Source organism: Sciurus carolinensis, chromosome 5, assembly GCF_902686445.1.
Source record: "Sciurus carolinensis chromosome 5, mSciCar1.2, whole genome shotgun sequence".
In the NCBI taxonomy this organism is placed as follows: Eukaryota; Metazoa; Chordata; class Mammalia; order Rodentia; family Sciuridae; genus Sciurus; species Sciurus carolinensis.
In genome coordinates this window covers 121802968-121827598 of record NC_062217.1, presented here as the reverse complement: position 1 = coordinate 121827598, position 24631 = coordinate 121802968, and the positions used below count along the sequence as shown (strand labels likewise).

The 24631-nt window shown below is 54.6% G+C and overlaps 1 protein-coding gene across 2 annotated transcripts in view; it reads left to right on the top strand.

The window, feature by feature from the left end:
• Lrrc20 (leucine rich repeat containing 20) overlaps positions 1-24631 on the top strand; it is a 72596-nt gene that overhangs the window by 34105 nt on the left and 13860 nt on the right. For both annotated transcript variants that reach the window (XM_047553039.1, XM_047553038.1), the window contains exon 4: positions 14938-15105. In XM_047553039.1, the coding sequence (XP_047408995.1) occupies positions 14938-15105 (168 nt within the window). The remainder of the gene's footprint in view (positions 1-14937; positions 15106-24631) is intronic.

The window sequence follows — 24631 nt, the reverse complement described above, 5'->3', positions numbered from 1 at the left end:
GCCTGATACGGGCACCCAAAGGATCTAAGACCCCATTCAGAGAAATAAATAACACAAAATGCTGGTCGTGCCTGAACCACTTGAGCAAGCAGGTCTCAGCAACTGATCTGGGGCAGCCTCTAGAGGAGGAGTGGGCCCTGGGCAGAGCCCAGGAGGGAGAGGGAGGCACGGAGAGCAGATGTGTTGATCAAGGGGAAGGGGCTTATGCAAGACTCGGGCGGGAGCCAGGCAGGACCTGGAGAGGCGGCCACTGAGGTGCACACAGAGGGCAAGGGGGAGGGGTTCGTCTGGGGGTCACTCTGAGTGATGCTCACAGAGCTCATCATGGCATTCGTGCCTGAAAAGCTAAAGCACCTGAGGCTGGGGAGGGGTGGGCCCCTGGGCAAGGCCTGCTCCCCAGAGATGCCCGCGGTGCTGCCGCTGCCCTGCCTTCTTTCTTTTCCCGTGGCCGATGCTTTACACAGGCGAGATGGGGGTCATAGCCAGGCAGCTCCTTGAACTGGTAGTTCCCATCTCAGGCAGAAATGAGACTCACACGAGGAGCTTTTCTATAAACACTGTTGTCTTTTATTCTCTTTTTTGTGGTACTGGGGATTGAGCCCAGGGGTGCTTTATCACTGAGCCACATCCCCAGCCCTTTTTTTTTAGTTTTGAGACAAGGTCTTTCTTAGTTTCTTAGAGCCTTGCTAAGTTGATGAGGCTAGTCTCAAGCCACTGGGATTATAGGTATATGCCACCATGCCTGGCACACTTTTCTTGATCAGGTATATATGTGTGGGCCTGGGCCTAGGCATTCGTTAGTACCTGTGCCATAGTTCAGGGCTTTAAATACAAATACCTAAGAGATTAGCACCTAAGTACTGAGTGACACGGATTGGGCATATGGCAATAGGGAATGGTGGGGACTGTGGCTAACTAGCCCATGCTCTTGTCACCATCAGCCAGGTGCACCCTGAGAAGAAAGGAGTTGGCATTGTCTACACTTCTGCTTATTTAATGAAACCGGGAATGAGGATTTTATGTGAATTTTCCTAAGTTTGGCATAAAATGACAGCCAATAAAACGTATTTGCAAGTTAGATTTAGCTCACAGGCCACCAGTTGAAAGTATTTCCTGTACAATATTAGCATGGCCTCTACCATAGTACTTCATGGATGGAGAAGAAAGTCAGGGAGGGAAGGGCCTCAGAGTGGTACACCCAGGGCTGGGATCTGGTTGCTCACCTTGCAGATGGCCACCTGTGTCAGCTTGAAGGGTCTTCTAGTGCTGTATTTGGCAAAGTGGGGCGGGACGTTTGCTTTCCAGAGGAGAACAGAGAGATTGAAAATTAATGGCGGAGATTGTTTGGGCCCCAGGAAGAGCACAGGCAGGCGGGAGCTTCCTTTGTGTCTTCTTCATTGGACGTCCCTTGAGTGCCTGGCATCTCCCAGACCGGTGTCTACAGGCAGGGAAACAAAGACCAGTAAGCCAGGTGTCGCCCGAAGGAGCCCAGGTTGGCAGGACAGACCCTGAGGACTGGGATACGGCTGAGGACAGAGTGCCGGAGCCATTGCAGGGAGAGGATTCGGTACTTCTTAGGAGCGGCGTGGCTGGGGTGGGGGTGGGGCAAGAGCTTTCACAGGACTTGATGCTGGGGCAGTGGCTCCTGGGATGAGTGAGCGGGGCCTCGCCAGCAGCCTGGTCAGCAGTGCCACAGAAATGCCTCTCTGCGCCCAGCTGCGGAGGTTGTGTCATGGCACCCTTGACGTCAGATGTCTGTGGGGGGATTCCGTTTGGACTCCTTCCTCCTGACACCCCTGTATCACCCGGATTCTGAAGGGCGGACAGTGCATCTGCTAATTGGATTTCACACAATGAGGGACAGATGGAGGGACAGCGTGGCCAGGGGCTGGGGGTTGGAGGTGAGTCCTACGTGGCTCTCAGAGAGAAGGCTCTGGGCTCTGGCTTGAGTCTTTGTTGCGGTTTCTCTTTTAACATAAAAACCCTCTTAGGTGGAGGAGGCAATGAGAGGCCAGCTGAGTTCTCTTCCAGGTTCTTGACAGAGGTGGGCTGCCTCAGTGCCACACCAGCCCCACGGGAAGGAACGATCTGCCTGCTCCTGAGCTGCCCGCTGGCTCCCAGGGATTCAGTGCAGACTCTCTTCTGTGAGGTCATGTCCCCCCGCCAGGGTTGGTTCATCTTTAAATGATTCCATCCCCTTGATGTCCTTCCTCCATTGTAGGGAAGGAAAAAGCAAGACCAAGGAAGCCCAGGGTCCAAACGGGTGTGTTGGAATGGCAGGTGGCCCCCACGTGCAGCCGTGGCTCTTTCGTCTCCTCTTCTCCTGTCTCTCCACTTTCTTGCTAGTCACTCAGCTCTTTTGATTGAGTGTGTCCTGGGCCTGCCAGGCCATGGGGATATGAGATCACACCTGTGGGGGAAAACAAGACCACCGAGTAAGAAAAGCAGAGGCCTCTCATTCCGTGCAGGGCTCAGTCCCTGTCGATTGCGTTTGGCAGAGACGCACAGGCAGGCAGAGGAGAGGGAAGGCTTCGGTCTGATTGGTGGCTGCCGGTGTGGGGAAATTGCAGCTGCTAACAGGAAGTGGGCCATCCTGAGTGACTGGTTGCGGGTACCCATTTGCCTTCTCTGGTGGGCGCATTGTTGGAAGTGGAGACAGAGACCAGCAGTTATTAATAGAGCCAGGCCGATTCTCACAGGGGTGTCAGTGGGCTTGCTGCATTGAATCCCTCCAAGTCTGACTCCCATCAGGCTGCTGTCCTGGGCGGTCACTGTGGATCATAGGCTGCTTTCTGGGGCCAGGTGTGGCAGGTTTTGTTGACACTGGGCGGGCTCGTTGTCTCTATATTCAGTCTCTTACACCCCGGCCTCTGTCCTGGCCTGGCGGGGGCTCCGGGGTGCCTGGCCATGATAGCCTGGGAGCCCCGATTATCCGGGCTCTCGCCGCCCCACACTTGGTGTTTGATCCTCATAACACCCACATCCTTTGGAAATGATAAGAAAACTAGGAGCTAAGTGCAGTCCTGGTGAGGGAGGCAGGGGTGCAGTGTGATGTGAGGGGGAGCAGCAGGCAGCCCGCTGAGGTCAGGCTGTGGGCAGGCGGAAGTCGTTTCTCTTTGGAGTGAGTGGGGGACCAGAAAGCCTCCCGAGGAAATAGCTTAACACAGGGATTGACAGGTGAGTAGGTGTTTGCCAAATAAATAGGGGGAGTTTTAAAAGCATCTTTCAGGAGATAAAAGGTGCATTTGGGAAACGAGCAGAAAAAAATGGTACAAGACTGAATGTTATGGACCAACAGGATACAGGGTTGTCAGGACCTGGCCCTGGGAGCTGTCCGCCCAAGGGGAACATTCGGGAAGGGTCCTGAATGGACAGTTGGAGTAGCCCTGTGGAGAGGCAGAGAGGTTTCTGGACAGGAGAAGCCTTGTGCATCAAGGCATGAGGCCAGGAAGGCTCAGGAGATGGCCTCAAAGGCCCGGCCCCAAGCTTCATCCTCCTCTGGATCCCGAGGATCCTTCTGCCCTCCACACAGGGGGAGGAGCTGCTGCGGGCCCTGGTGGGGCTCTGGCTGGCCCAGGTGGGCAGCAAGTCTCTGCTGTTCTGGGCAGTGGGACTGGGTGCCCCTATGGAGACAAGCTGACCCTAAGGCCCTGGAGCTAGAGGAAACCAGGCCCAGCAGAGGCCCACTGGTCAGAGCTGAGCCCCAGAGGGTGGGGGCTGCAGTCACTCAGACCTCTGGGCGGGTGGAGTTGAGATGTTCTCTGGGCTTGTGGCGTGTTCTCTGTTTCTCATTCCTTTTCAATGTTTCCTTAAGCGTGTGTTCTTGGAGCGCTGGCAGGAGATGCCAACCAGCTGTCAACCCAGGGGGGACGTGCAGGATCCTCCTCCCAGTTTGGGCCTGTAGGTGGGCACCTTGCTGGGCCTGTCTGCAGAGGGCTCCTGCTGCTTACCAGGCAGCCTGCTGTCCTCGCCGCAGGGCTCTCCCAGCAGCGGCTCTTTTGAATGTTGCCAGAGAAAACTGCAATTTTCCTGGTCGCCTCAGCCAGCTGCACAGGTGGGAAGGCTCTCTCTTCCTCTGGCGAGCTGCCTGGATCAGCGTCATTTCTGTTCCGTGCTCCTCCGGGAGTGGCCTGCTCCTGCTCCCAACTCCATGGCGGGTGCCTGGGGTGGTGGGGGCAGAGGGCCTGGAGGAGCTAGTTTGAAGCAGCTGAGGTCACTTAGGCAAGGGTGAATGGGACAGGCGGGTCCCTCACTTCCTCGCGTTGTGGTGTCCAAGCTGCCACTGTCCACGCATGGGTCAGGAATCGCAGGAGGTATCAGGGGCTGAGAGGGACAGGAGACAATGGGTCCGTGTTTATCAGGGCCCAGAAGGGCCTATTTCCTGGGATTCTGGGAAGGGAGGATAAGGAGCTGAGTGCCCTACACAAGGGAAGTCTCCGGAGCTGGGGAGCGAGGGAGCCGTCCTGGGAAAGGCCACAGAGCGACGATGGCGAGGTCACAGTGCTTCAGTAGGCAGGTGTCCCTTAGCAGGTAAAGAAGAAAGAGAGGAGATCCGGAAATGCACTGGGGAAGCAGGGCGGTCACAGAAGCTGTGCAGCGGTGGATCACACGCGGGTGTCTTGGCCGTCATCTGGGATCAGTCACATCTACTGGTGGGTGCACAGGACTGGTGGAGTCCGGAGGGTCCCCTGCTGCCGAGCTACCCACAAGGGGCAGCCTCCACTTGCTGATGATTAAGAGTTCCTACCCCAGGTGGGTGAGGTCATATGGTTGTCACCTTCTTCATCAGTTTTTGCCATTGTTTCTCAAGGGGGTCTGGCTCCTGGGGGTTCTTAGACGACCTCAATGGAGCAAAGGCCAAACTGTGGCCCCTGTGTACATGCTGCCAGGCCGGGGTCAGCCCTCCCCAGCAGAGTTAAGAAACCCAACTCCATGGGCCTCCACATCCTTAGGATGGACTCCAGAGCTGGGCTCACTGAGGTCAGAGGGCACGAGCACCAGAAGGCTGTGCTGCGTAGAACAAGAACCTCCTGGCAGAGGCCAGCTGGCCACGGACCCGGAAGAAGGAAGTTCAGTGGAGGGGAGTTGGCGGCAGCCTGGAGGCGCTCCTGCCACACGCACCGTGGAGTACCCCTCAGTCCTGCACCCCAGGAAAGCAGCAGGCCCTGGCAGTCCCCTTCCCCACCCAGCAGGGGGTTCACGTGCCAGTGCACATGGGGAGGGCACAGACCTGGGACACTGGGACATTGTAACTGAATTAACTCTGATGCCTCCGTCCTCCAGGGCCCAAACTGACGCCTCTCGCAATCCCGTGTGACAAAGGATTTTGCAGTCCCCCCTTCCCGTTCCAAGCTCTAAGTTCAGGCTCCCCTGCGGCGGGCTGTGATCGGGACGCCCTTCCCACCCTCTCCCCATTTTCTCTGACTGTCCCACATGGCCCTGCCGTGCCCGCCCGGCTCCACAGCTCCATTTGCAGAGACGTATCCTACATACTGATGTAATTTTGAATAGGCGGTGGACGCGCACAGCGCACGAGGCTGAGAGCTGGAAAGGCGCTAGGGAGAAGTGGTCTCAGTCCTGTCCCCGATGCCCAGTTCCCTGCCCAGCAGCACCTCCATTACCAGGTCTAGAGTCGGCCTCTGCCTCGCGAATACCAGTGGCTTTACTGTCTGTGGCATTCATGGCATGCCACCATGGGCCGGTGTGCCGAGTCACGTTTCAAGTACAGTCATTTCCTTCTTCGTGCTCCGGTCAGGGGGTCCTCTTGTTACCTCTCTGTCGTGAGGAAACTGAAGCAGAGAGTGTCGGTAACTTGCCCAGGTCACACAGCCAGAGAGGATGGGGTGGGGACCGTGGCTGCAGACCAGGGCAGTTTGATGGACTGGGCATGGCAGCAGGGTACGGGCACTGTTCTTCAGGCCTTGCTTTTCTGACTCGGTGACCTGTTTTCGATGCTGGCTGACATTGGTCCGGTGAGCACCGCCGTAGCGATTTCTTGGAGATGGAATGTTCAGTTCTTCGTTTTCACCCTGTTAAATGTGTGGTCCAGTCGTTCCACTGTGGCGCAGGAGTGGCTTTCAGAAACTTCACTCCTGTCTCATTACCCGCTGACCCCGCGGGCAGCAGCGTCTCTGTGTGCAGCCCGCTTGCGCTGAGCGTGGGCTGTTTGAAGGACACTTAGCTTCCAGACGCAACGTCTGACTGCCCTTTGGGGGACCTGGCAGGTGGGAGCCGTGATTGCTCAGTGACACGGGGTCGGAGTGAGGGACTGATTGATCCTTGATGGCAGGTATTTTTGGAGCAGGCATTTTCCCTCCTGGACTGGCTGTATGGTCACTGCAGGCCAGCCTCACCAGTACCCTGATGGAACCAGCGGGTGTCCCTGCTCTGTCCAGGTCGACCTAAGGACTCAAGCCAGCCTGGCAGTGGTCCAAGATGAGGCCCCTGTGCAAAGAATAAGAGAAACCTGGGGAAGGAGAAGTCCATTAGCAGGGTCCCAAACCTCAGTCCTGTAGGAGGAGCAGATGAGGAAATACCAACTGGGGCTCCCCTCGGGCTGGGACAGCTTGGGAGTGGAATGGGGTGGGAAGGTTCTCCCAGACCCAGTCCATCCTGTGAACCCAGTTTGTTCAACTGTGAACCCTGGAAGAAGAGAGCAGGAAAAACCTTGGAAGCCCACGTGGCCCCAAGGCCGGGAGACCCTGGGCAGGAGGTATGAGTGCCGTGATCGCAGGGTGAGGAGCAACGCCAGGCCTCTCTGTGCCTGTGTCCAGTTGGAAACTTGGCCCAGGAGATGATCAAGTGACTGGAACTTTGACCACACTATTGTTCTTCCTCTGAAGTGGAAACAGCAGAGAAAGTGCCCCAGGGCAGGTTGCATAGGAAATACAAAGAAAGCAAAGTTATCAGCCTTATCAGGTCTCAGATTCCCTGAGAAATGGGGTATATTAGTCTGTTTTATGTTGGTATAACAAAATCCCTGAGGCTACCTAATTTATAAAGTAAAGAGGTTCATTTGGGTCACAATTCTGATACCTGGAGGATCCAACAGCATGGCGCTGCTGTCCTGATGGAGGCCTGTAGCCCCATTACAACATGACTGAAAAGCAAAAGGCAGTGGACCATGTGCAGAAGGTGGCATAGGGTGGTCTCAATCTATCATAACCCACTCGCTTGAAGACTAATGCATTTCATAAGACCCGCATTAATCCCTTCCAGGGGCAGTGCCCCTTGACCTATTCACCTTGTACTTGATCCCTCTCTTAAAAGTCCTACCACCTGAACATCACCACCCAGCCTTCTAGCACAGGAAACTTTGGGGGACACAGTCAAACCATATCTAAACCATAGGGTGGGGAAACCCCTATTCCATCCTGGTCCTTTGAGGTTGGAGATGATGTACTTAAGGTACCACGTGGAAGGTTCTTGTGAACGATGGTTCTAATGTTGCAACAGTGTGACACTCTGTGCTTGGAAGTCTGACCACATTGTCAGGAGGAGGTCCAGTCATGGAGACCTGCCTCTACACAGGAGTCAGTGATAACAGAACTGGAGAGGTCCTCAGGCCCAGGGCTGCAGAGACGAGGAACCTGACGCTCAGGAGGGAGAAGTGGCTTGTCTGACCTACCTCCAGGCGGATGCAAGGCAGGACCTCAGCTCAAACTCTGCCTGGCGGGGGCAGGTGATCTGGCCTCCAAAAGTTTGGCTAATGCCAAGGGGGTTTGGGGATGGCATAAGGAGAGGATGGACTACATCTGATCTTTGGTGGCAGTGGCAGGATTCGGCCATAAGCACTAAACCTCCCATATCTTAGTCATCTTGTCTGTAAAAGGGTGGGTGATGTTGGTATCGACCTTGTAGAGTGGTCACGGAGACCAGGGAGCCGTGTAGAGTTCTCAGGAGGAGCTTGGTAATGGCAGTAATTATTTTGGGGGGCTAGAGAGCAGGGCATGGCAGATCCTAGATTGGCCTGAGAAGGCGGGGCTGGGTGGGCAGGGCCTGGCAGGGGGTTATGAGTCTCATACACGAGGCCACCGGGATTAGTGTCCTAGGTAGGACACATGAAAGTACAGGACACCCACTGAAGTGGGAATTTCAGATGAACAGTGAATAATTTTCAATATGACTATGTCCCATGACGTACTTGGGCTCTACTTGTACTAAAAATGATCCGTTTGTCTGAAATTCATAATGAACCTGGGTATCCCACGTTTTCTCTGGCAACTCTAGATCTGCAGCACAAAGGCTGGGGGTGGGCAGCTTTCTTGGAGGCAAAGGCTCAGCCACCCTGCTTGGGACCCACCTGTGCTGGAGAAGGGACACCCGCCCTGTTGTGGGGTTAGCTGGGTGCCGGGCCCAGGAGCAGCGGGAGAACGGGGGCAGTTCTTGGTCAGAGACTGTCTGTCTGTCCCTCCATGGACTTGTTTGTCTGCCTGGCACATGTTTCCTGAGTACCCTCTCTCAGCAGGCCCCGTGCTAGATATGGAGGATCCAGGACGAACCCCCCTGGGCTCCTGCCCTGGCCCAGGGCCCTTGATCAATAACTTGGCTCCAGTCTTTCTTCCTGGAGCCAAAGCCTGACATCTTCCAATACCTTTCCAGAACCCACCCAGGGGCCTCCTGTGGCACCTTTATCCTCTTCACTGGACCGTGTCAACACTGCCTGCCAAGCCTCCCCACATGGCTGCTGTCCCTCACCCCCCATCTGCTGGTCCTTTATCCTCTGTCCTCTAGGGGAGCTGCTGTGCTCTCTCCAGGTGACACTTCCTAACCAGCAGTTCCTTGGTCCCCATGGTGGAAGGAGCAGTGGCCTGGCTGGGTGGGAAGGTGGGACTGATGGTCAGCGTGTGGCAGCTCTGGGGAACAAGTAGCCTCCGATGCTCCATTGTACCCAGCCCCTGAGGCCTCTCACGTGGGGCTCGGGGAGCCTTTGTGGACGTGTCCGGGCCAAGCAGACTGTCCTGGATGAGGGTGACATGGGTAGCAAGCAGGAACAGTTAGAGGCCCTTTGTCTTGGCTCCTGTCCAGGGGTTTTGGAGCCAGACAGAGGGCCACACCCCCACCCTCAGCACCTCCCTGAATCTGAGCATGAACAGCAAGTAACAGACCCATTTGAGCTGCAGGCAAGAAAGCCTCTCTGGTCATCCCGAGACCTCTCAAGAGTGTCATTGTCTGTAACGCAGTTCTGAGGAAGACCAAGCACGCTCCCCTGAGCAGGGAGGGACACCAAGGGCTTACAAGACTGGCTGTGACCCTGGTTTTCATCTCTAGGCACTAAACAGAGCCTCTTGGCTCTAACTCCTGATGAGATGGCCCTGCCTCTGTCATCCCTGTGCTGACCGGTGGCAGGAAGTTCCTGCCCCAAGCCGCAGACCCTGGGAGGGAAGAGAGGTTCCACACAGCCCCGGGTGCTGCCTCAGGTCCTTGTGGTTGGGCTAGGCTGCATTCAGAGACCCCTGAGACCTCCAGAGAGCACCCCTGGGGTTCTCCAGAGAGACTGGACCAATAGGTGGTAAATACATGGATAGAAACATAGATACTACATGCCTCCATAGGTACAGGTCAGGCACACAGGCAAGCTCCCATAATGCTCTGGGAATCTGCCTTCAGGAGTAGATGCTTATATTTCTGAGTCACTTAGGGGCTATAATTAGACTTAACCCTGAATTGGTTTGATAAAGACTATCCTTTATTTTTTTTTCCCCCTTCTATATCTCTTGGTGCTGGAGATTAAACCTGAAGGGCGCTTTACCACTGAGCTACATCCCCAGCCCTTTTATTTATTTTTTTAAATTTTGAAACAAGGTCTTACTAAATTGCTAAGTTGGCCTCAAACTTATGATCCTCCTGCCTCAGCCTCCTGAGTCGCTGGGATTACAGGTGTGCACCACCCTGGCCTTCTTTCTTTTTTTTTTTTCCTTATTTTTGGGTACTGGGGATTGAACTTGGGAGCACTCCATCACTAAGCCACATCCCCAGCCCTATTCTGTATTTTATTTAGACACAGGGTCTCACTGAGTTGCTTAGTGTCTCGCTGTTGCTGAGTCTGGCTTTGAACTCATGATCTTCCTGCCTCAGCCTCCTGAGCTGCTGGGATTACAGCATGTGCCACCGTGCCTGGTGCCTTTTTATTTTTTATTTTTTTTTAAATAACAATTCTGAACATGTCAGAAAAATGTGGGTAACAAAATCTACACCTCCCCACCATCCACCAGTTCCCCTGGCTGCCCTCCTAAACTGTGGGGCCTGGCCCCTTCTCTCGAGGGGACTGGGCCAGCAGGTTCTGAGACCCCTCAAGCTAACATGCTGTGGCCACTTTTATCTGCAGACACCTGCTTCCACATGGGCCCCTGCAGGAGCTTTCCCACACAGCAGAGGCTGGCCTTGTGTTTGCTAAAACTTCAAGCAAAGAGCATGTTCTTCTCCTCTGGGCCTAAGCTCAGGCAGTTAGTAATTCAAGTCTAGTAGGTAACTTAGTACTAACCAGATTACTGGATTTGTCCAGGTGCCCTGCATGGTGTGCCACATCTACCTGTCTGTTCTTCTGTCTTTCTGTGTCACATACTTACTACTTCAGGTGTACCAGCACTACTGGAAGCCTTTCTTGTGTATTATTTCATTTAAACATCGTAGCAACCCTAGAAAGAGTATCTGTTACTATCCTCCTTTTACAGCTAAAGAAACTGAGGCAAAGATAAATAAACAACTTGCCTGAACTGCACAGTCAGCAAGTGGCAGCCTGATTTGGAACCCCGGGACATCTGGCTCCAGAGCCTGCATGGAGCCTCCCTGCTGTTTAGCCTCTGGCCATGAGCAGCGGGAGGAAGGTGCAAAGGGGCCTCTCTCTCCCTGGCCTGGGGTTACTCCCTCACTTGTGGACATGGGCCTTGTGCCCTGGACATCTGTGAAGCTAGTCGATGAGATGGAGCAGAACACAGCAGGTTCCAGGGAGGGAGGAAAGAGGGCTAGGGTGTGGGGACATAAGCACGCTGATATTCCCAAATATGGAAATGAAAATAAGCCTGGGTCACTCGGGGACACTGGCTACCTCCTGGTCTGCAACACTGAGCACCTGCAAGCAGAGCTCTATCCTGTCCTCAAAAATGCTCTGTGATGCTGGGCGTCGTAGCGCACGCCTGTCATCCCAGCAGCTGGGGAAGCTGAGGCAGGAGAATTGTGAGTTCAAAGGCAGCCTCAGCAACTTAGTGAGGCCCTAAGCAACTCAGTGAGATGCTTTCTTTAAATAAAATATGAAAAGGACTGGGGATGTGGCTCAGTGGTTAAGCACTCCCGGGTTCAATCTCCCGTACCAAAAAAAAAGAAAGCCCCGTGATCACCCACTGATGCCTTGGTGGGCTCAGCCTGGCTCCCTAAGGGGACCGTTCCAGGATTTGCTGGCAGACGGGTTGTGGATTGGGGATTGGGGGTGTCGTGGGCAGCCAGCCCACAGTTTGTGGCCACATGTTCTTAGAACATGAGAACTTCAAGAAACACCACACACACTAAGCAAGAACAAAACAGCTAGGAAATTGGAATTTGTTCTCATGGAGAGCAAATCTCCATTTCAGGGAAGTGGCTTCTGAGAGCCTCCACAGGGCAGCTGCCCTGCCTGGAATGTGCATCCTCACCCCCCTCCACCTGGATAATCTGCTTGGGGCCCAGATTCTCCAGCAGCATTGTCCGCTGAGAACTGAACAGCATTATTTTTCTTTTTATATGAATACAAAAGAGCAAATCAGTTTAAGGCCGAATGATGGGATATGTGGGCTAGAAATTTCGATGCCGAGATTCACTCATGTCTTCATTTGTGTACTCGTCAAATATTTATTGAGAGCCTCTGTGTACTGGGCAGTGGTTGGGAGTGTTTTTCTACAACAGAGGCAAAGCTGTGTGTGCAGCTGAGTTGTCAGGAGGAGGCAGACCACATACAAACATGTCAACATGTGAGGGGGCAGTGGACACTATTGAGGTCAGTGCTACAGGTGAAGGGACAGCCATCAGTGGAGGGGATTCTGTCTTAGGGTGACATTTAGGTAAAGACAGAGATGACATGACCTGTCTTTACTGAGTAAAGACACAGCGGCGAGCCTTGTGTGTAAATGGTCCTGAGCATTTTAGAAGGAGGGAAGCTCAAGTTCAAGGCTCCGAGGCAGTAGTGTGCCTGGAGTGCTGGAGGAGATGCTGTTTGGCAAGAGCACATTTGGAAACACCAGACTAGTCATTGTCCAGTGTCACCTCAACCACCAGGACCTCCTAATGGTGGCCTGGAGGGGGAGTATTGTGATTAAGGTGGGTTCTCTAAGAACCTGACTGCTGAAGGCAACCTGGGTTTGCGCGAGCAGGCAGATCTGCAGATGGAGCTTGGAGCTCAGGACGTCCCCAAAGATGAGACAGCAGGAGGCTGTCCAGGCCTCCCCTGCTTTATGTTTGCTTCCCGAGGGGAGAAGAGTATTACTCATCAAATATTTGCAGAGTGACCACAAGGTACCCTGCAGGAAGCTGGATATAGGGACGAGATGAATCAGATGCGGTTCCTGCCTACCCAGAGCCCCGGTGTGCCGCAGCCGGGGACCTGCGGCGGGGCTGGTCCTTGGTGTGTGAGCACACGTGCGTGCACATGTGCGTGTGTGTGCATGTGGAGGCCCTGGGAAGGAGGCAGCGGTCCTGCTCACGGTGGGGAACGCTGAGGAGCTGTGGGGACCTCAGAGTGACTCATCAAGCCAGGCTTTTGTCATGGAGCTGTGCAGGAGCTCAGAGCACAGCCAGGGACAGGACCGGCTGCGTCGGTGGGGCCCAGCCAAGATGAAGTGAGGGATTCTTGTTCAGGGAAGAGTGCCTGAAAAGTACATAGAAAGCTTTTCCCTTTCTTCCGCTGTCTCTCCTTAGAAAGTTGTGGTATTTTTCATTTGCTATTTAATGTCATTCAAAGTGAGGAAAAGTAAAAACTTAGCCTGAGTTTCTGCCATTCACCTTTGTGTTTTACGATGCAATGATCAGAGCACTAACTGACCTGCAGAATCAAGAAGTTATGCAGCTTGTGTCCTGTGGCTCCTTCCTAGGGGTGCCTCGAGCGGGCCAGAAGGAGCAACTCAAGCCAAGAGGGGGATCCGGAGTCCCTGCTGCCTGGCTGCAGACCCCAACTGTGCCACCTCAGCCGTTCACGCAGAATGTTGCCCAACCCAGTTAGGCCTCAGTGTCCTCATCTGAACAAGGGAGCTGGTGCTAACCTCAGGAAGGTGGAAGGAGGAGGAGAGTCGGCACAGACTCACAAGTGCCCAGGCCCGCTCTCCCGGGCTGCAGAGTGCATGCATGCAGCTGCTTAGGTCTGATAGGGGCTAGGTGTTTGCTCCTACCAGATGTTAGACTGCCGTGCTTTTCCCTGGCCAGTGATCTGGGGAAGTTGAGCCAGATGTCTCCCCTTCCTAAGATCCCCCACCCTAAGCCATAGCAGACAGGTCACTCCAAGGATCCTTAAACCTGGGAATCAGGACTTGCTAGCACCTGGTCAAGGGTGGGTGAGAGGCTCCCTCCATCCATGACTTAGTCTCCAGTGGGTCACCCACCAAGCATACCAGGGTGCTGTTCTCCCTGGTTCCTGAACAGGGCAGGTACCTGTTGTCACCATGCTCCGCCCACATCCAGCACAAGACATACAAGCCTGACTTGGACCCTCCCTGCTGTGGGCGGTGAGCTGCCAGATCACAGAGCAGGGAGTGGGAGCGGGAGGGGGAAGCCAGGCACACCCTAGAGCCCCAGGGAACAGGAGAGCGGCTGCCAGTGGCCTGTTGCAGGGAGGCAGGCCAGGTCTGAGCTCAACCTCTGTGACCCTAGCACTACTTACAAAATTACAAGGGCAAATGACAAAGTCTTTCAAGATGGCACATAGGACGTCCCACCCCAAAGACGGGCCCCTTGGGAGCGTGGGACCTTGTGTGAATGCACCGTTCACATGCTCCCAGAGCTGGCCCTCCGGAGAAGAGCAGAGGGACTTTATTGAGGTCACATGGCATTTCCAGACAGGACGGGAAGGTTCTCGTAACAGAGGAGGGCTCACTGTGAGGTCACACGTGGATGGGGCTGACAGTCTCCGCCCTGGCTCTCTCCTGCTGCTCTGCCTGCGTAACAGATGTGCTCCTCGGCAGCCCTCCCAGGCAGAGATCAGCATCGGCTCCCTTGTTCAGGTGAGGAAACGGAGGCCAGAGCGGGTTGAGTAACAGTCTGTATGACTAGCTGTCGGTGCACAGTTGGGGCCTGCACCCAGGCAGCGGGGACTCCCGATACCCCTCTCGTAGCCCTGTGTCACCGACCCTGTTCTGCCCCTCGCCCTCCTCACTGCACAGGGTCTTCGTGGCCTCCCCAGCCTCTATGTCCAGCATTTCAGCTCAAGTTCCTCCTGGGTCCACCTTGGCACTGCCTGGGCCAGGTTCCCAGAGGACTCCTGCTGGCCCAGCCCTCTCGGGCAGGGCCTCGTGTAGGTTGCTGGCCAGTCTCCAAACAGCCTCTCTGGGCAGGAATACCCCCAAGTGCCTGTGACTGGGCCGGGAGCAAGGACATGTGACATGGAAACATTGTCTGCCCTTGGTGGCCTCTGAGCAGAGAGGGTCTTGAAGAGTGGTGTCCCTTAGGTGGGCTGCCCACCCTGACCCATCCCATCAAGGCCTCTCGGATAGGAACCAGTGCATCCTGGCTCTTCGTCTAGGTCCAGGCTCCTGCCTCATTGTAAAGCGAAAGCAGGTGACTTCTGCTGAATGGGAACATCATTCCCATTCTTCGGCTGCTGGGCGGGAACATCACCCTTCCTCCAGGGTCAGCAAACACGGAACCGGCCAGTTGGTGGACTTCCTCTGGGGCCTGGCGCTTCCTTGCTGCCATCCTGGGCCGGCCGCCAGGCAGCAGGCGCTGCCCGCTCACCCGCTTCTCTTCTCTCCCACCTGGCAGAGCTCCACCTGGAAGGGAACTTCCTGCATCGCCTCCCCAGTGAGGTCAGCAGCCTGCAGCACCTCAAGGTCATCGACCTGTCCCGGAACCGGTTTCAAGACTTCCCCGAGCAGCTCACCACCCTGCCGGCACTGGAGACCATCAATCTGGAGGAGAATGAGATTGTGGGTGAGCGGCCCCCCGGCCCCTGTCTGACCTGGAGTGGCCGCGGTCAGCCCTGCAGGAAACAGGGCTCTGGAGCGGGGCTTTCACAGGCATGAGGGGAAGAGCGGGTTTCCTGGTCCGAGACCTCTGAGCAGAGTAGTGGGCCTGGGAAGGTAACTGGTGCGTGGCCCTGCCATCCTCCAGGTGCTGGCTTGGGTGTTTGCTTTCACTGGCAGGTCGAGAGCCTGGGTGTTCCTTCACTATGTCCCTGAACCATCTGGGCCCCTGTGGACCTCCCTCTCTGAGTCTCCATCTGCCAGCCAAGGAGGTCTCCAAGACCCTTCAGCTGGCGCCTCCGCACGCTTACTCCCACTGAGTTCCCCGCCTTCACAGTGAGCTCCTCCCAGTTGTTAAACAGGGACCACTAGACAGGTACCTCCAGAGCAGCCTCTGTGGCTCCCAGGGTGCACTGCTCCTCCCTGGAGCCCAGCCTCCCAGGCCTCACCTTCAGGTACCCAGGGTGTTTGCCTTCAGCAAACAGCAGCCGTGGGGGGCTGGGTTCTGCTGAGGTGGGGAGCAGGCCTTCCCTCCTCTGTCAGCAATTACACCCTTTCTGCCTCCTCAGGACCTTGCAGAACTGAGTGTCCTCTCGGCTAGCAGTCGAATCTCCCCAGAGAGAAGCGGCGTTCACTGGGTCTCTGCGTGTCCTCTGATCCTCAGCTCCCTCCTTCAGCTGCCTCGGTCCTCTTTCACCCTCTGCTTAACTTCTAATTTTAATGCTGTTCTAATGTCACCGGTGTTAATTCTAATCCCCTTCAGTTTTGCTGGTGTTTTCCTAAGTCTTTTTACAGTCATTATGCCATTTGATTAAAAGCAAAAGCTTTCAAGTGGTTCGGGCTCTCTGGTGGGGAGCAGCCTGCTGCCTCATGCTGGGATGAGTGCCCATCTGTCAGGGATGCGGTGGACACAGCTGGAGCCCTCGCTGACCTTTGAGGTTCTGGGTCGGTCATTTAATAGATGAGTAAACTGAGGCACAGAGAGAGCATCAGGCTGTACAGGAAGGCTGCAGAATTCCCAGGAAGAAAATACATGATTGTAAACCTTGGCCCTGCGTCTGGGATGGTGTTTCCTTGCCTGGCCTCTGGGCAGCCTCTGGGCTGCCCACTAATCACTTGGGCCTCTGCACAGCAGAAGGAGCATGCCCAGAAGTGCTCCCTCCTGAGCTGCCCTGACCACCTGGGCCCTGGCTGCCAAGCCCTTTGGCCCCTGCACTCTGGCCAGGCCCTTCTTGCTGGGTCCTCCCTCCCCTGCCTCTCAGTCACAGAAGCCCCTCCTATGTCTGCCTCCTGCACTGCTTGTCCAAATGGGACAGTAACCGAGGAAGGGCCTTTGTAGCCATGCCAAGACCAGAGCTGAGCTCGTGACTGCTCGGCAGGAGGATCAGGACAGGAGCAGGCCTGGGGCATTCCCTCTTCCTGACGGTGGCCTTGGAGGACTCACATCAACTCTCTGAGCCTTGGTTTCTTCTCATCTTTCCTCTTGAAAAATAAGACCACCCCCAGAAAGTGGTCAGAGATGAGAAGGGGACTGTCCCCCAGGCAGGGGAGCAGGTGGAGTGGGCATCTGTGCTGGCTGCAGTTCATGAAGTGACTTTTACCAAAGTGAGAAGTTGGGGATGGGGGCAGACCCCCACTGCTTCCCTTCCCACAGGACTGAATGTCCCTCAAAGCAACAGCCCCTCAGCAGAGAGAGGCTGCTCTGGCTCACTCCCTTCTGCAGTGACAGGAATGGCTCTACTCACAGAAGTGCCTTGTAGCTCATCCACCACACTCACCCCTACTCCGGCAGCTACAGGGCCATCACCCCATTTGACAGGTGTAGAAACTGAGGCCGTAAGACGTTCACCCAGCCTCCACGGCCAAATGCCTGAACACACCTGGTCAGGTGAAAGAGGCATCAGTGACGGAGCCTCCTGCAGCTGTCTGGGCCAACTCTGGGGTATATGGAGGTGCCAGGCAGTGGCAGAGTTTGGGGGAGCTGCCCCCATCCAGCACATGCTCCCTTGCAGGAGGCCTTGGTTGTTGTCTCTCGACCCCCAGAGGGACAGGGAGGCAGTCACTGTTCCCTGGTTGGAGGCTCCCCATTGCTACCTCTCCCTGGTCCGTTCTGGTTACTTGGGCAGCTTCTCCATCCCAGGCCCGTGAGAGGGCCAGCAGCAGAGGGCAGCTGAGCGGAGGGGGCTGTGCAAACTTCGTTCTGAAAAGTACTTTGGATTCTTCCAGGTTGTAGCTGATCTCCTGCAGGATCTCGTTAGGATAATTACCAGGAGCTTGGGGTGTCTTCAAAGCCGCTTATCCTTTCCTTTCTGAGCCCTCAAGGCATTGGAAAAATAAAACCAAAATCATATGAGAAATAAATTTGAGATGCGGGAGTTGTGTTAAAGCTTTAGTTCAGTGAGTAGAGAAACAGCTCTGAAGCAAGGCCCAGGTGCATCAGAAGGACACCACCCTGAGGCACCTCCCGGAGGAGCCTCCTGCCTGCCCCAGGAAGACCTAGAGACTCCCACATCTGGAGCCACCTTCTGTTCCTGAATAGTGCTGGCTCCTCATCTTCCTCCACCCTTCGGGCCATTTTAGGGGAAGAGGAGGATCAAGGGCTCCATTCCCTAGAAGAGAGAAGGGCTGGGACCCCCACAGTGTGTCCACTTTCCGAGGCCCCAGGAGGTAGCAGTGTCCATCCTTGGAGTTCACTGGTGGCCGAATGCCCTCAGGACTCCTATCTTTGTGACATGTGGCGGCCTCTGCTGCTGCCACCTGTGTAGTCAGCTCCCTTGTCTACACGTGGGGTCCTTCTCTCTGTGAGGGTGGTCGTGCCCTCGCCTCTCTGGAGCTACTGCTCCCCATTCCCGTGGCATTCAGCATCTGGCATACAGCAGGTGCTCGGCTGGTTGGTGTGTGGCAGGAATTCGAAAGCCTTGAAGCTCCTGTAAAATAGTGGGGACACAAGAGGGCGAATTATTTCAGGTTGCAGGTTGTGATCCACGAGTGAATAGTAATGTCAAATTAATGGGTTGAGACCATCAATTTCTAAATGGAACAGAATAGAAAATGCCAGGGTACGTCGCATGTAGCATAGTAATTACTATTTTGTGCCTTTTAATTTCAGTTTTACTATGTGCATTCACGGGTATGTATTCTGGGTCATGGCAGAAAAATATCAAACGATACTCCTACACATTGTCCCAAGGAGATGTGGGAGTCTGTTCTGCTCCAGCCAAGCCACCTGTCCTCCCCCGCACATGCTCCCAACCACAATGTGCAGTGCCCCTTCACCCCATGGCCTGTGCTCTCTGTCTGGAAGTCCTTCCTCATGTCTTACCATTCCCTCTGCCTTTGATCAAACCCTCTGAGTCTGAAGGTCTGGGGCTGTTCACTTGAACAGGAAGTGGAACAGGTCAGGGGGCATCTTACGTCCCGCAGGCTGACCCCCTGACACACATACCCAGCAGCAGATGCCTCCCATGGGGACCTTGGGGACTGGCCTGTCAGGACAGTTTGCTCTGGACCTTCCTAAGAGGGAGAAAAGGGTTTGTAGCTTAGCGGGTTTGTAGTTCAAACAATAGCCACTTACCAGTTTCTGAGATGTGAATGGTCCCTCTGTTTCCCAAACCAGAAGGACGCAGTCATCCCTCAGTATCCACAGGCTTGGTTCCAGGATGCCCAAGTTTACCAAAATTTGCAGACACTCAAATCCCCTATAAAATGGAAGTATTTGCATATAACCTATGCACACCCTCCCCGGTGCTCCAAGTGGTCTCTTGAATACATGCAACCTACGTACTGTTGTCCTACTGCACTGTTCAGGGAATAATGACAAGGAACAAATCTGTACCTGTCAGTACTGATGCAATTTTTTTCTGAATATTTTCCATCTCTGATTGGCTGAATCTTCAGATGCAGAACACAGGATACTGACAGCTAAGCGTATATAGAAGCTTCTAAGTAGTTATGAACAAGACTGGTTGGTGAAAGGCAATCTCCAGCCAAGTAGGGCTACGAGGACCAATGAGCATAGGTCCTGACCTCTGGGTGCTTACAGGGTTAGCGTGGGCGATACTCGGCCACTAGAGAGGCAGGGTCATAACTGCAGGGAGGGAGATGCTCCATGGCCTGCCAGAGAAGACGCCCTAGCCAAGGGTGACTGTCCATGTGACCCCATGGGAGGGGCTCCCAAGAGCATACAGGAGGGTCTCAGGGGAGGGGTGGCATTTAGTTTGACTGTGATGACCTGGGACCGTGGTGGGTCACCCATCTTGTGAAGATGGGGAAGTCAGCTTTTTCCCCACGGTAGCCACTTAAAGGTGGGCGCAGGAGAGTCATTCAGTTCTCCCCGCTTGCTCATAAGTACTTGCTGCTACATAGCAATTCAGTTCTGGAACAAGTGGGTGTGAAGAGAAAAATCACATATTAGGGAGACTGCATTTTGCTAAGCAGGAGACTATTTCAGCTAAATGAGAATTTAACTTTCCACAGCGCTTGATACTCTGTTTTTCTTTCCTCTGTGCATGCTCCCTGTTCCAGAGAGAGCAAAATAGCGTATGAAAACAAGTTCTAGTTAAGAATTGAATTAACAGAGCTGGGTGTGGTCCTGGCACATTTCTCTAATCCCAGTGGCTCTGGAGGCTGAGGCAGGAGGATTGAAAGTTCAAAGTTAGCCTCAGCTGACTTAGTGAGGCCCTGAGCAACTTAGTGAGACCCTGTTTCTAAATAAAAAATGAAATGGATTGGGATGTGGCTCAGTAGTTAAAAGCCCCTAGGTTCAATTTCTGGCACCAAAAACAATTTAATTATTAGAGCAACACTACTTAAAACAGGAGCATGTGTGTTGGGTAGCGATGCTTTGGGCTGCATTTGCTTCATTCAGCTCTTCTACTGTTTCACTTCTTATTGTCCCTGCCTGAATTTCTCAAAGTGGGGTCCCAGGACCAGCAAAACAGCAGTAGCAGCTGAGAACAGGTTAGAAATGCACATTCTTAGGCCCCAAACAAGACATACTTAATCCAAAACTGAGCGGGGGTGGGGGGGGCAGCAGTCTGTTAATAAGCCTGTCTCCCTTCTGGTAATTTGGATGCATGCTAAAGTTTGAGAACCTCTGCTTGGACTGTTACTTTTCCAAGTATTATCCATAGGTCAGCAGCCTAGTATCCTTTGGGAGCTTGATAGAATTCAGAACCTCAAGCTCTGCCTCCTGAATCAGAGTCTGCACTAATAAGCTCCACAGGCGATTTGTGCACATGGTACTCAGAAGGGCTGGTTCAGGGCATTTTCCTAAAACAGCAGCATCTGGAGGCAGCACACTGTTCATGGCCTCACCATCCTCCCGAACATAACCGCTCCTCCCAAGTGCAGAATTGAGGCTGCATGCCCCTCAGAACCCACCACCCGATGCCCCCAAGTGCCTATTAAAATGCATATCCCTCAGTTCTTTCTCACACTTTCTGAATCACAATTTCTGTGGCCACAGAGGAAGAGATGAGAGATGCCACATGCCTGCTAGGCACCCCACAACTGTTTGCCCCATAAAATTGGCAGGTGCGTGGGGATGGACTTTCTCTGGAGATAGCCGGTCCTGGAGGTGGAGAGGAAGCTGCCCTCCCTGGGAGGGGTGGCACCTCAAGGCCTTGGTAGCTGGTGTTTTACCCAGGGTTGGCTGGCAAATGCAAGAATGCTTCTTCCTGGAGCTTCCTGCCAGCCATGTAAGTCTGTCAGCTCTTAAGAAGGCAGAGCAGAGAAGCGGGTCTCTCCTGCTCCTCCGCCTCCCCCTGTGTGGATTAGCTAAGGGAGCTCTCTGTGGCCTCCAGCACCTGCAGTTCCTCTGTCGGCAGCCTCGGCTCAGATCTGTAAAACTGCATGTGAAATTTGGCTCATCGCATCTTTTGAGCTGCACCATTTTCTACCTTGTACTGCTTGGGGGCTAGCCAAGTCCTGGTGCTGCTAGGTCAAAGATGTGGGAGAGAACCCCTCCCAGAAATCGTGTTAAAGGTAAAACCATGGCCTCAGTTCCTCTGAGAGGTCCAGGTGGCTGCCCACCTTGTAGACCCAACAGCCCTTAGTAGCATGGGGACAGCAGGATGTAGGGGATCTTGGCCAAAGCAAATCCTTCCAGACAGTGGCAGAGCGGAGCCCTCCAATCTGCCACGGTCGATGTGCAGGCTTTGATCTGTCGGCACCAGCTGTCCTCAGAACGTCCCCTAGGCCCATGAGGTAGCTTAAGCCAGGGGTGGAAAAGGCTTAGCAGTGTGTCCCCATGGCCTGCCTGCCTGTCTTCTCTCTGGGTGGCACAGAAAGGAAGCCATCCCCCATGGTGATACAAAAGCAGACTCCTGGGCATCCTCCTCTTTGCTTCTGCTCCTCTCCTGACAGTCTGTGGCCCCTACTGGGTGAAAAGCCTCTGTGCCCATCTCCACTCATCCCTGACCACTTTCCACAGCCACCTCTTGCCTGGCCCATTCCCTGCCTTGACTTCTCAGAGTTTGGTAGCAGAAAAGGCCCAGGTCTGAAGCCCCACGCAATCAGCACAAACGAGCCACCTCATCTCTGTGAGCATCCCTGGCCTTGTTGTGGGCAGGGAAAACAGCTCCTCCCCTGGACTCAGGGCTGTGGTCAGGGTTCCCTGGGATCCCCTCCTGCCATCTGCCTGTCCTCCCTCCACAGCCTGCTCCAGTCCTGGCGACAGGCTGCCTCCCTCACTCCTTGTTCCCCAACCTGCTGGGCCTCTTCTTGCTTTTGCCCAGGGGTCAGGAGAGAGAAGATACTACTCAGGGGTTGGATGGAGGCTGACCAATGGGCCACAGGGTGCAGGACAGGAGTGAGCAGGCCCCAGAGAGCTGGCCACCTTTGTCCTTCCGGAGGATTCTGAATGGCCAGCCCCAGTGGAACTATGCACCAGCAGCCCCCTCCCATACACACAACTTGAAGCATGCTGCTCTGTCACTCCTGGCCCTGCTCTTGGGTCCCATTTGGCTCCCAGAGGGGGGCCAGACCATTTCTGCAGAGGAGGTAATTGATAGTTGAAGGACTGCCCACTTAGGACTTTTTTGGTGGGAAGGATGCAGCATGGACCTGAGATCTATATTTGGGTCCCAGCTTTACCACATAGGATCAGTGTGTGGTCATGTCAAGTGAAAACACTCCTCAGCTGAGAAGCAGGAAGAACAGTCCTGATCCATATCCTCACTGTCCTCTCCAGAGGATCAGATGGTGGCAGTGCACACAGCACTTTCATGAAGCATCAGGCCTCCTGTGAACTTCTAGGAGATTGTCACCCCTCCCCACCCCACGAGAATGTGTTTTAAAGGAACCCCTTCACGTCGTGGCTGCGTAGATAACTATGAGTAATCCCCTGACCGACGCGAGGCCTTCTGGTTACAAAGCACCTTCCCCATGGTGCTTCACCTAATCCCCCAGGTGCCTGCTCAGAAAGTCCAGGAAACAGAAACCACATGGGCATTTTAAGTGAAAAGGGACACAGGGGTGCTCACAAGAGCATCAAATGCTATAGCAGCCGTTGCTAGCTGGACCACCAGTTACTCCACCAGCCACCGATGGAACGCTTCAGAGGAGCACATCACTCCCATAATCAGGAAGATGGAGAACGGGAGGCCACAGGGCGACTGTTGAGGCTGAGACGTCGGGCAGGGCTGCTGTGCAGGGTCTGGGGGCTGCTGCAGCTGGGCAGGACCCTGGGACACTGAGGCAGAAACCCCCACCTGCCACCATCCCAGCTTTGAATGACTGATCCTAACTGCAAAGGTACAATTGGAAGTGTGGGCTTATCTTTCCAGCCCGTTGTGCAGTCTCGGAGTCTCCATTCCTCCTCTGGAAAACAGGGAGGATAACGGACCACAGGAGTTCGCAGATGTGGAACTTAGAACCGAGCTCACACGCAGGCAGCGCTCTGTTCAGTCCTGTGGCCGCTTCTCGGGAGACACAAAGGGCAGGTCAGACGAGGGCTCATGGAATCTCATCATGGACTGTTAGACTTGTGCAAGACTCGGTGAGTTGCCTAAGGTCCCCCAGGGACCTTGATGTTGAGTGAAATATCAGAGCCAGCAACTGGGCAGTCCAGAACTGCAGGCCGGGTGCAGCTCAGTGGTAGAGCGCTTGCCTGGCATGAGTGAGGCACTGGGTTTGATCCCCAGTACTGCAAAATGCAACAGCAGCACAGAAACAGAACGGCAATCTGCTGTCAGGAACTGCTGGTTAGTGCAAAAGGAAAGAGAAAGAAAAAGAAACAGAGCCAGACCACAACGGGTCAGCCGCGCTTTATTAAGCACTGGAAGGGCACATTTGCAAGAGAGAAAATGGCACCTGGTTACAATAGGGGTCTGGGTTTGTAGGTTTGGGTGAGACTGACTCACAGCAGAATGTCAGTTGGGCAATTGGGGGACAGTTGTAGATGCAGGAAGTTGTGAAAGTCCAGACACGTTGTTTTCCCTCTCTCCCTGGGACCCGTTGTCCTCCTTTGGGTTGTTTCTCCATATCCTTCAGCGGGGGTCCTTCTTCCTTCCCCCCCTTCTTCCTGTCATCACCTGTAAAGGGACTTGAGATGGTCACCTGGAATCTGAGAAGAGGGAGTGACCATGATGCACAGCCTCCAGGCTTGGCAAGGACGTGACTAGGCAGGGACCCGCTGGGCTGGCACATCTGGGAAGACAAAACCAAATCCTGTCCCTGGATCTGGGTCTCCAAGCCTGTCCTGGGGGAAAAGGAGTCCTCCCTGGGCATGGGGTTGGACTCTCCCTCTGAGCACAGCCCACTTCCCAGGGAAGGACCACTTGCCCTCCCAGGGCAAGCCATGCACAGCCGACGCGACCCCCTGCACTGCGCTCCCTGGCCTGGCACCTGCGGAGCTCCGAGTTGTGCCGGCAAGTGTCGCCCAGTTGGTGTGTGCGTCCTTCAGGTAGAGGCACTCATTAGTGCCGGGAGCACCTGCTGGTTGTGCAGCCACGCTGAGGGGGCGCCTGGGAATAAGCAAACAGGCTTCAACTGCAATGAGTGCAAATACGATGTGGCCCCGCTTCGACTTGAGGTCAAGAGCAGCTCCTGCGTGCAGCCCCTGCGTGCAGCCCCTGCCCCTCATGTGTCCACCCACAGGGAACTAGCAACCCCAGTCTGGGCAAAAGATATTTCTCATACTTAGACTCTGCCCAAACGGCATTCTCTGAGCCAACCATTGTGGGGTGGTGAAGCCTTGATGAACCAGAACTTCCAAAGGCTCAGGGTACTGTTGGCAGTCTGCTGGCAGCATAGCGGCAAATAACCAGATATTCTTTGATACTTGTTTAAAACACAACAAAACACTTCCAAGCTCTGTTCACCTGCCAGTCTCCAACACCCCCGCCCCTGGCTCTGTCTAGACTGCTGGAGAGCAGCTGCGTGCTCTGGGTCTTTGAGCCCAACCACGCAGGATGCTTTAATCAGGGGTGAGAGGCTGGCAGAGAACAGATGTGGATTTAAGCCAAGGGTCCTTCTAGGTGTCAGGCACTGAG